General features: G+C 34.7%; 1 protein-coding gene across 4 annotated transcripts in view; it reads left to right on the forward strand.

The window, feature by feature from the left end:
* Window positions 1-12,366, forward strand: part of Cdk13 (cyclin dependent kinase 13) — an 85,903-nt gene that overhangs the window by 31,482 nt on the left and 42,055 nt on the right. For all 4 annotated transcript variants that reach the window (XM_051194675.1, XM_051194677.1, XM_051194676.1 and 1 more), the window contains exons 2-5: window positions 1,836-2,492; window positions 7,656-7,826; window positions 9,163-9,302; window positions 11,502-11,672. In XM_051194675.1, the coding sequence (XP_051050632.1) occupies window positions 1,836-2,492; window positions 7,656-7,826; window positions 9,163-9,302; window positions 11,502-11,672 (1,139 nt within the window). The remainder of the gene's footprint in view (window positions 1-1,835; window positions 2,493-7,655; window positions 7,827-9,162; window positions 9,303-11,501; window positions 11,673-12,366) is intronic.

Raw genomic sequence — 12,366 nt, forward strand, 5'->3', positions numbered from 1 at the left:
TTGTAAGAAAGCATTTTAGTAAGATTGTTATAGTATAATTTGTTATAGGTTTGAAGATGTATTTTCTTACCCTCACAGCTATGCCTGAAGCATCAGTAAAAAACAGCAATGCTTTTGGTTATGTGTGGCAAAACTATTAGTAACAATTACCTAAACTTGAGTTTTGTTTTTTATATTAAATTTTGTTAGTTGAAAATAGTAAATGTATCATTGGAATTTGCTAGCAACTTAGCAGAGTTTGAGAGTGTATTACATGCAATTTTTATATCTGTATTAAATTGGTAACCAAAGTCATGGTCATAGGAAATACATTGTAGAAAAATTGCTTTTATAAAAGACTCTGCTATTACCTATGGTGAGATACCATCTCTCTGCTTTCTCTTGCTGTTCCTTGGTATCTATCTAATCAGGGGATACAAATGTGACTTACATTTGATTTGTTTGGAGCTCAACCATCTGAAGCAAGAAAAAAAAAAAATGAAGCCATTTCCTAATATATCATTTTCAGGTTATTTTACAATCATTTTTCTTTTCATTTAGTTAATTGTTTTCAGTCATTTCAGTGAATAATTGTAGGCTTGTGTCTATTTTAATAATTGGCATGAACAACTACTTTATATGTTAAATATTTTAAATATTAATGTTCTTATTCTGAAATAATTGTACAATTTTTATGTAAGGCATGAGACTTGTATACAGTGATAGCTCAGTGCTGAAACAAATAGGACTTATTTCCATATTTGTTTCGAAAGAATGAGGGAGAAGCAGGATATTGATTTCAATTTATCCTGAGCCTAGTAGTTTTGTTTATATCTTAGAATTATAGAATGTTTGTTAAAATGTCCTTCCACATTGTAATAACACTAGCTGTAAATAGAAATGTCCTATTCTTTTGTTTCTGCTAATTTTCACTATGGGTTCCTGGAATTTGTTGCTTCCTGTAATTTCAACAAAGTTTCTTTTAGTATGGTTTGTCTGCTTGGTAGTTACTGTGTTAACGTGTCCTATTTTAGAATCATCATTACTACCACAATCTAGTAAGAGATCTCTTTTCCTCTTTTCAGTGTGTTAAATTGTGCTAACCTGCCTCCTGTAGAGTTAAACTTTGTGAATTTAATACCTGGCATACAATTGTAACTTCTTAGTTAAGGCTCCAGACAGTGATCCAGTGATGGTTGAGATGTTTTTAAAGACATTTCTAGTATAGACTCATTTTTCGACAAAATATTTAGGGTGTGAATGTGCATATTTGCACCACCATGCATCTGCCAGAGCCTGTGGAGGTCAGAAGAGGGCGGATGTCGGGATCCCCTGGAACTGAAGTTAGGGATCTTTGTTAGTGTCCATGTGGGTGCTAGACTTTAAATCGAGGGGATTGCAGAGATGAGATAGAGGTGAATTTAGGAGTAACAAACAGGGAACTCTGAGGTATCAAAAATAGGACTCATGATGGTAAAGAGAAACAATTTGTGTCAGAAAATGTGACTGTGGGAAGGAGGTGGAAGACTTTACCAGGTGCTGCCTTTGGGTGATAATTTATTAGTGAAGTGATGGCCTGTTGCTGCCCTAATTGTTATATCTCTTATAAATTGTTTTATTTGTTTGCTTGTTTGTTTTGAATCCAGTCTTGTCTTTGGGCATTCATAGGCCAGAGAAAAGGAAGAATATTTTGGAAAAAATTATCATGTACTATTTTACTTAAGAACAACAAAATCCTTCAGAGATGCTATAATATTATTTTGAAATCAGTTACATTTGTTTCACTTCAGAGATTCAAATTAGCACTCTATAAAGTTTAATTTGGTTAATGACTAAATGTTAATTATTTTCACCAGACGGTCTGCCAAATCTCGAAGCAGAAGCCCATATTCATCTAGGCACTCAAGATCTCGTAGCAGACACAGATTGTCTAGATCCAGAAGTCGTCACTCAAGCATTTCTCCTAGCACACTAACTCTCAAGAGTAGCTTGGCAGCTGAATTGAACAAGAATAAAAAGGCACGAGCTGCAGAGGCAGCAAGAGCTGCAGAGGCAGCAAAAGCTGCAGAAGCAGCTAAGGCTGCTGAGGCAGCTGCCAAAGCTGCAAAAGCCTCAAATGCATCTACCCCTACCAAGGGGAACACAGAGACTGGTGCCAGTGCTTCACAAACAAACCATGTGAAGGATGTGAAGAAACTTAAAATTGAGCATGCACCGTCTCCTTCAAGTGGTGGAACCTTGAAAAGTGACAAAACAAAGACAAAGCCACCCCTTCAGGTAACAAAGGTAGACAATAACTTGATTGTAGATAAAGCCACCAAGAAAACAGTTGTTGGGAAGGAAAGTAAAGCTGCTGCTACAAAGGAAGAACCAGTATCTACTAAAGAGAAAACCAAGCCACTCACACCAAGTGTTGGAGCCAAGGAGAAGGAGCAACATGGGGCTTTAATGACCTCTACATTACCACCATTACCTTTGCCTCCCATGCTGCCTGAAGATAAAGATGCTGATAGGTAAGTGCAAACAAATTTGAAGCTTGTTAGTAACTGTTTAAAGAAAAATGAAGCTTTAAACTGAGAAATGATTTAACTCCTTGGCTTATTCTTCACCAAAATTAGTATAAAAGCCTTTTTTATTTTATTGTTTTTGGGAGAATGGGTAAGTAAGAAGGTTGAACTGGCCTTGCACGATATAGCCCTCGGCTAATCTGGAATTTACTGTGTAGAACAGGTAACCTCTTAGCTCAAGAGATCTGTCTGCCTCTGGCTCCTGAGTGCTTGGATTAAGGGTGTGCACTACCACACCCAGATGTAGCCTTTTCTGTCTACTGTCTCTTGCTTTTCCTCTTTCAGTGTGTCTTTGCTCCATGAATGGGTTTATATGTTTTGTGGATATGAAATTTTTTTACTATTACTGCTACTACAGACACGATTATGCTAGTAATTTCTTTCAGTGACTGATTTAATAACAAAAGTGTATAAAGAGGAGACATTCTTTTCAGAGAACTTTTAAGTGATTAAATAAAAATGTACTGTGGAAAAGAAAAATGATTAGAAGGAATTACTTGGATAGGGCAGAAGGTATTTTTATAGCCTTACTAGTTTTGTTAGAAGTGTAATACATTTTGTTAGTGGACTGTTGGTAGTCTTACATTTTCAGTTTTTCTGTGCTCTATTCCATGTGGTTATATCCAAAGATGAGAATATCCTTTAAAAAAAAAATCACAGATTAGTTATTTGTATTAAATGACCTGATAGAATTTTGTAAGCTAAATAAAGTTCTGGACATTTCAGATATCATGATTATTAACTTCAGTATAAATTAAGATTGTGGGAAATACTAGCTACCTTTGGTTAATGATGTTTTTATTATTAAAAAGTAATAATTGTTGTGCAGAGTTACAAAGTATAATAAATCCTTTGTTTGAAAAGGACTGGTGTTTAGGTTTTTGTAAGCTAAGAACTATTGTCTTTCCCTTCCTCTTTTTATAAGGGAGGAACCATTCCTCACCTCTACACTCCCTTTCACCAATTTTAATGAGCATGGTAGTTTTGTGTTTAAAGGTTTCTTTTTAGTAATCTGGTATGGGTTTTTGTGTTGTTTTTTGTGTTTAAACAGGTTATGAGTTGAGAGACCATCTTTTCTCTTCTGATAATGCTTCAGGAAACCTGAATGTGGAAGGCATCTTTATTTACTTGTTTTCCATTGAATTTTTAAAGATAATTTTAAAGAACAGTAATGGTCTGCATAATCTCAGTAGCATTTTTTAAGGAGTGCTGTCCACCTTTGCTTTCTTTAAGCATGCTTCTACCCCAGCTATTTGTCACATTTGCATCCTTAGATAAATTTGTATGTGTGATTTTGTGACTATGCTTTTGTCAATCTGTACTCTATTGTTACTTTTATGTATTCAGGCATTTAAAAGGTTAAATAATAAGATTAGCATTTATACAACCTTCTAGAGCAGCCAGTCTCAACCTTCCTAATGCTGTATCCCTTTAATACAGTTCCTCATGCTGTTGTTACCCCCAGCCATAAAATTATTTTCATTGCTACTTTATAACTGTTAATTTTGCTACTGTTATGAAACATAATGTAAATATCTGTTTTCTGATGGTCTTGGGCAACCACTGTGAAAGGGTCATTTATTCCCCAAAGGGGTTGCAGATTGAGAATGGCTAGAGTCAACAAATGCTAATATTTAATATCTATTTCTTTGTTCTTAATTTCTCTTTATTAGCAAAATGAGTGTATATACATCTATTTGAAAATAGGTGGTTGCCATAGTTTTCAGTTTACTCACAAGTACTGTTCATGTAACCTAAGACAATTACAAGTGTTACTTACCCACAAAAGTTGAAGAATCTGGATCTGCAGTCTTGTAGTGTGTCTCACCTCTGAATTTGTCTGATTATTTCTTCTCTAAACCTCCCATTTCTTATAAACTTAGAAATCAGTTGGATCTTGGTTAGATTGAGAACAAATACCGGTTTGGGCCAGAATATTTAGGAGGTAATTTTATGTACTTCTTTCGATATGAGGAACAAAATTTTAAACTGTGATGTGATAACTTGGTTAAGTGATGACCTTAAAATCTCTATGTAGAAGGTACTTATGTCTACTTCAGGATATATCCCTGTATATTGGTCAGTTTGAAGATCTGTTTTCTCTGCAACCGGTCATCTAATGGTTTACCACCCACTAATAAGATTATTACTAAACAGTTACTATAATAGGAATCGCAAATGATGACTTTTGAATTTGATCATTTTTCTTAAAGCTAGTATTAAAAAGGCAGGTCTTCCTACTCTACCCAGTCCTCTTATTTGAATGTAACTTTTTTCCTACATTATAATAAGTTACAGTCATCTGATCTGGGTTTGGTTGGTAGGTGCTCCTTTAAGGTAATTCCTTTCACGATTTCACTGAACTGGTGCCTCCTTGAGCCTTATCGGAATAGGGTCTGTCAGACTCACTTTGGTGCCTTCTCCCAGAACTGCAGTAAACTGTTTCTTCCAAAAGATAGCTTCCATTGTGTTTTTTATAAAACCTCCCTCCCTCCCTCCCTCCCTCCCTCCCTCCCTCCCTCCCTCCCTCCCTCCCTCCCTCCCTCCCTCCCTCCCTCCCTTCCTCCCTCTCTCCCTCCCACTCTCCCTCTCTTTTTTTCATTTACTATGAAGATCTTTCCATGTTAATCTGATAGGTTCTGTATTTTTATAAAATAGATACATCATATTTGTGTAATTAATACGACTTAGGTTTATAACATAGATGTCAAATTTTGTAAGACAGAATATGACAAATTATATCCATTTAAAACATTAGAGACAAGACCAGCAAATTGTGTCCTAACAAGTTTATGCCAATTTATATCCTCAACTGAATGGAATCATCTTTGTTTTTTTTCTCCATCCCCCACCTGTAAGACCGTGTTTTTCTATGTATCCCTGGGTGTTCTGGAATTCACCCTCTAGACCAGATTGGCATCTGCATGCCTTTGCCTCCTGAATCTCCAGAGTGCTGATATTTAGGTATTGAGCCAACATGGCTCTTGTGTTCTCTATCCTTCCCTCCCCCTCCTTCTCTTTCCCTCCCTCTCTTTATTTTAAAGGTGGGGGTGATATGGAATCATCAGTAACAGATTTTATCAGTTTCAGTTTTTGCAGTCTTTAAGCTCTGTTTTGTATTTACCTGATTGGTAATGAAACACTCAATGGTGTATTATTTTTGTTCACGATCTTCAGTTCTTCCCTGGGGTTATTCCTTTTCATAATTCACTGTAGGGTTTTCTCATATTAGGAGTCTTGACGTTTGTAGTATTGTTTTCCTTTGACATTTATTTTTGGGTTTGTTTGCTGAGATAGTGTCTAGCTGGCCTGGAGCTTGCTATGTATCAAAATTCCAGAGATTCACCTGCCCGTGCTTCCTGAGTGTGCCATGATTACAGACCTGTGCCACTATGCCTGACATTTATTTTCATTTTTACTTGTTATGGACATTTTCTATTTTTCTTTTCAGATTTAATATTTCCCTTTATAATCTAGGCTTATTAAAAAAAAAAAAAAAGGTTAACCCAAACAAGTTTCTCATGTGTCTTGATTTAGGCAATAGATTTTTCGTATTGGAAAAATTTTAGATTTCAGTTAGAAATTCAGATACAATTTGAAAACTATAGCTTCTTTTTGTTTTTTTTTTTTTTTGTTGTTTTTGTTTTTTTTTAAATATAGAATCAACCAAGTTTATATAATTCACTTGTAATTCTATTATGAAGGGTTAGAGTTCATGAAGGCAGAGCAAAGGCATGACTGACCGCAGGAACAGCTTGTAGATCCTCCTGCCTCTGCCTCCCAAATGCTGGAAGTGTCTTTTGCCACCCACCATTCCAGACTGATTAATGATCTAAATTGGAGGGAACTGAATGGCTCTTTAAAACCTTAAAGTCTGCCCTCAGTGACACACCACCTCCAACAATGAGTATTCTCTAATTCTGTTCCAAATAGTTTCACCAACAGGGACCAAAATATGAACCTATGGGGTTCATTATCGATCAAACGATCACAGGTATCTTAAAAAATTAGAGGGTTATGGACTGGAGAGAGTGGCTCAGTGCTGGCTGCCTTTCTAGAGGTCCTGATTCAATTCCCAGCAACTACATGGTGGTTCAGGACCATCTGTAATGAGATCTGGTGCCCTCTTGTGGCATGCAGGTGTACATATTATAAAATAAACAAATATTTTTAAAAAGTCATATATTTCAGAAAAATTAACACTAAAAAGTTTATATTGAATTAATTGGTATTGATTATGTAAATGGGCAAGAGAATAGTGGTATGTCACTTAGAATTTTTGATTTATTTAAAGAAAGGGTGTATTGTCTCCCTACCAGAATTAAATAATTACAAAATTAATGAGGTTTCTTGCAAAGTATATTAAGTTGGATTTTCTGTTTTAATTCACAGTTTTGGAAATTAGATCTATTTATTAAGTTTAAATTTTGTTGTTTTATTTGTGCTTTTGTATGTGTATTGTGTGCGGCTTTTGAATGCCATGGTCCTGGTATGCGGTTAGAGGACAACCTTGGGTGTTGGTCCTGACCTTATAGTTTGTTCTAGGCAACTTCCCTTTGATGTTTGGCCACTTCAGTGTGAACACCAGGCTAGCCAGCACGTGAACTTTCTGGGATTCCTGTCTCCTCTTCCCCTCTCATTTGAGTAACACTGGAATTGTAGACTTGTGCTGCTATGTCCAGCTTTATGTAGATCCTTGGGATTTGAACTGAGGTTTTTGTGCTTGCCTACATAGCACCATTACCCATGGAGCCATCTTCCCAGCTCTCTAGACCTTATTTTTATTAAAATAGCCTTAGATTTGGAAACATAAAAAGATATTCTAGAATTCCTATTTACCGTTCATTATTACCATTAATCAGTATCAGTACCATTAACTAAAGTCTATATTTTACAGATTTCCATTGTTTTTACTCAAATCTGTTGTCATTTTTTTCCTCTTAAAGTTTTTACTTAGTGATTGAAGAATTAGTGTGTTCTTAGCTGGACTTGCAATATGACATAGGAAATGCAACTTTTGCATACTACTTAAGTCTTAAGACCATTTAAAAAAAAAATCATATGATCACGTATTTGTGGTTTATGTGGTTCCTCCTTTCTTTTCTTTAGCTTAAGAGGCAATATTTCTGTAAAAGCTGTTAAAAAAGAAGTAGAAAAGAAACTTCGATGTCTACTTGCTGATTTGCCGTTGCCCCCCGAGTTACCAGGAGGAGATGATCTTTCTAAGAGTCCAGAGGAGAAGAAAACAGCAGCACAGTTACACAGCAAAAGAAGGCCTAAGTATGTGCTTTCTTTCTACCTGCACTTAACTTGACTGGAAGCATTATCCTGCATCATTATAAACTTAGAAAATACTAAGATTTAAACTGAAACGTGTATTTTTATTTAAACATAAATGTAAGATTGGTTGAGTTCTGTAGAAACAAATTCATGAGTGGTACCTATTTGCCATGACTAATAAAACCAAATGAAAATTTCCTACAGTTTGTATTTATTAATTTGGGGGTGTTGTATGTGTCAAAGGTATTTATAGTTAAGATAGTTCACTAACATAAAAACACTGGAATTGAGCAAAGTGGAAGACAGCATTCAGTGAGATCAAACAAAATTAGTAATGGACAGTGTTTCCTTTGCTTTTAATTACCCATATAACTGCATATATCCTTAATTTTCTAAGACACAGAAGTTTTCAAAATAGAGCTGATGTAGTTTTATGTTAAATGCCTGATAGAGTTTTTTTCCTTGAAGCTAAAGAATAAAAACACTGCTGCTTTTAAACTTTGGGGATAGATTTGATTTAATATTGTTGTTTAGGCAATACTTAATTTAAAAGTATAAGGTCATTTTCTGTTATGAGTAAAAGGCATTAATCTCTGGTTGAATCCTTTTGCTACAATTCTTGAATTTCTTTGGTAGGCCTGCTATAGTGTAAACACTACAAAATAACATTTTTTTTTTTTTTTTAGAATTTGACTGTTGTCAGTTCTAGTACTCTACCCAACTATGGAATTCCAAGTCTTGATTTTACTTGGATTAACACTTTCTATACTTGTTTGAGTGAAAAAATAATCTTCAATGCTTTTATGGTGATTTTTTTTTTTTTTATTCTTCTATGAGTTTCAATTTTTACGTAACTTAGTCATTTTATTTTGTTAATGTTTGTTGCCTTGAACTTTGAGTGTGTATACACACATACATGCCCTTCTCTCTATATGTACACGTATACACATATATTTATGGAGGAGAGAGAATCATTAAATAAAAAAAAAACATTATTTAGGCTAGGTAGAGAATCTTGATTCTTTCTAGTAAGTAATGTTGGTTTTACCCACTTATTGAAAAGCTACATTTCTAACAGCCTTTAAAGAAGCACCGTTGCTTCCTTTTTCTCTTTTATAAACTTTAATCTACAGAAGAGTCAGTGTGTAGAAATTAGAGGTTTTTAAGTGAAAATTTATAATAACTAGTAATAACTTGTTTTACATAAATGTTCACAAATATACAAGAATTGGGTGAAGTAACAGATTTAAGATTGGGTGGGATCGATTTTGAATTATTAAACAGTTCATTTAGTTTGCTTGATTGTCTATAAAAACTTCAGAACTATATTTAATAGAATATGTGGGCCTCGCTATGGTGAAATCAAAGAAAAAGATATTGACTGGGGAAAACGCTGCGTGGATAAATTTGATATCATCGGTATTATTGGAGAAGGTACTTACGGACAAGTTTACAAAGCCAGGGACAAAGACACTGGTAAGAATGTTAATTTTGGGGTGGAATGTGCTTGCTTACTTTCTGTTTTTTTCTTCTAATGTATAGTTTTAAGGATTTCCAAAGAAGTAAAGAATTTTTCCTGCTGTTGTTTAGTCTTAATTTTATTCTATATATGCACTTTCTGTATACTTATACCAATGTCAGTACATATGGGCACACAACAATCTTAAAATTGTTCCTTCAGTATTTGCCCCATGATGCATAGTGGGATTTATCTATGTGTTCCTTTTGTGGTGAGTAGTAATTAAACTCTTTGTACGTAGACAAAAGTATTATGAGTTTGCTTTTCTTCCTTTCCTTCTTTTTTTTTTTTTTTTTTTTTTTTTTTTTTTTTTTTGTTTTGAGTATGTAGTCCATGTTGCTTGTAACTTGTGACTCACCTGCCTTAACTTCTTGAGGCCTGGGGTTACAGGCATGTTCCCTCATGCTTGCCCTTAGGAGTAAGTTATTTTATATTAAGAATCAAATAATACTTTTTTTTTTTTTGAACAACTTTTTCTCCTATAGAAATTATCCTTTGGACCAGATTCAGAAGCTTAAATGTTTTTCAGAACATTAATTTTTCAGAGATTAATCAAGAATCTGTGTGTGTGTGTGTGTGTGTGTGTGTGTGTGTGTGGTGTTTTGAAAGATTCCTCCAGAGAAAAAAAAGTAGTTGTGTTAGAAGTTAAGACATTTTACTAAATAATATGTAGTAGAGCCAGCTTTGGGGGTGGTGGACAGGATTTCTTTGTGTAGCTCAGGCTGACCTCAATCTTAGAGGTCCACCCACCTGCCTCTGTCTCCCAAGAGCTGGGATTAAAGGTGTGTGCCACCATCGCCCAACAGAACTGACATTTTTAAAATGTAAGTTCCTTTTTAACATGAACAAGATTAAAATTGACAGCTGTTTGAGGCCATTTAGTATATGGAAGACCACCTTATAGTTAGAAACTAGGGAAGGTAGTTAGAACATAGGATATAACCATTGGTATCTATGATACTGTATTATCAATAAGATTAAATTATAACTTTTTAGAAGCTTTAGTGATTTAAAACACTATATTATAGGAAAAAGTCATAAAAATAAAAAGTAAATTTTAATGATTAAGAGCATAATTTGTTTTCTTAGAGAATTTGTAACATTGTTCCCTTTTTTCCTCCCGCCAAAGTAGTGGAATGAAAATTCCTTTATTATGGTGATGTTTTTCTTATGTTGATTGATGCTCAGCCCACAAAACACCCTAAACCTGTAGTGGGGTTCAAGTTGAAGATCAGAAAAGCAAAGCAGCCAAGTCACTAAATAGTTTTTAGCTCTACCAAGGCTCATCTGAAGGGGTGATCCTGTCCTCAGCATGACTGCAAGCTGAATGCTGACTGAGACCTTGAGCTCCTGGCTCTTCCTTACTTGATACTCTCTAGTGTTGGGATTAAAGGCGTACACCACTGCTGCCCAGCTTCTAAAGCTAGTTGGCTGCTGGGATTAAAGGTGTGTACCATCAATGCCTGGCCTATATGGCTATGGTTAGCTTTCCATTCTGATCATCAGGCAAACTTTATTAGATAATAAATAAAATCTTAACATAAACCTCCAAAATCTAAAAGCATTTCTTGACCTAAGCGTAACTTGTAATAACTTTGTGTTTGTATGTGTATGTGTGTCTCATTAATTGCATGATGTCTGATACAAAACACACATACTTAAATTATGTGGTTATATAGTATAATGAGGGAAAACATATTTTTGAGACAGTTTGAATTCCATTATCATGACTAGATAAATTGTTGAATATAGGCAAAAAATGTTTGTAAATTTCCTTTTCAGAGAGGTAAGGGAGAGTATGGATATATATTAATATGAATGAGTGAATGAATGAATATCCTGGATATATTGACCCTTCCCCCCCCCACAGAAAAGAATGGTAATAAACCCACTCTTCACCATCTTTTTCTGTATCAATAGAGATTATAAAACAAATCCAGACCAACCTTATCCTAACCAATTGTATAGTGTAAAATGTAGTGTAATGGCCCATAATTTCCTTGAGAGGTTAATTTCTTGAACTACAAATATTATTTGTTATGTTGGAAATTAAAATATAATTTTAAAATGTAGGAATGGAAATTATAAGAAAAGTATTTAAGAAAAATGTCATCTTTTGCTATCCAGTAACCTGATTTTATTTAACTGTCTAATAGGAGAAATGGTAGCCTTAAAAAAAGTACGCCTGGATAATGAAAAGGAGGGCTTCCCAATTACAGCAATTAGAGAAATTAAAATTCTTCGGCAACTCACCCACCAGAGTATCATCAATATGAAGGAAATTGTGACTGATAAAGAAGATGCTTTGGATTTTAAGAAGGATAAAGGTATGTATGCAAATTTCAAGATTTTGAATTCATGATATTTCCAACTTGAAGATTTTATTACTAGATAATGATCAATTGAGTATTGGGTAAATAAAAATGTTCTCAGATGTCAAGTTTTTAAAATGTAGTGGAGTTAAAGAGTTACATTAAGTCAAATGTATTTACCAGTATTACAACCAAGTACTGAATAGTAATACTTTTTTTGAGCTTGAATATGTATTTACTATTTATGCTTTTTACTGATTGAGAAAGAATATTAGAGTATATTGTGTTTTTACATTATGAATTCTGTGAATTCACAGGAAAAAATATAAAGATGTGCGGGTTATATGTGTTTATGCATGCTGATGCCAGAGGAGATACCAGGTTTCCTGCTCTGTCACTGTTTGCTTTATTCCCCTGAGAACAGGGCTTATCACTGAACCTGGAGTTCTACTAGTGGCCAGGGAGCCCTGCTGATCTTTCTGCCTCCACCTTTACATAGAGCTGGGGTTATAGATGTATGTGACCATTCTCAATTTTGGATATGTGTCCTATGGTTTTGAACATATGCCCTCATGCTTACCCTTTGAGATATCACCTCAGCCTCCCACAGGCACCCTTTGGCAGGCATGTATTGCACACTGTATTGCAAAGTGTGGAAACAGCTTTCTTGAAATTACTTTCAGAAAGTAGATATATGGTTGCTTTTAAT

The sequence above is a fragment of the Phodopus roborovskii genome, unplaced genomic scaffold (assembly GCF_943737965.1).
Source record: "Phodopus roborovskii unplaced genomic scaffold, PHOROB, whole genome shotgun sequence".
Classification (NCBI taxonomy): Eukaryota; Metazoa; Chordata; class Mammalia; order Rodentia; family Cricetidae; genus Phodopus; species Phodopus roborovskii.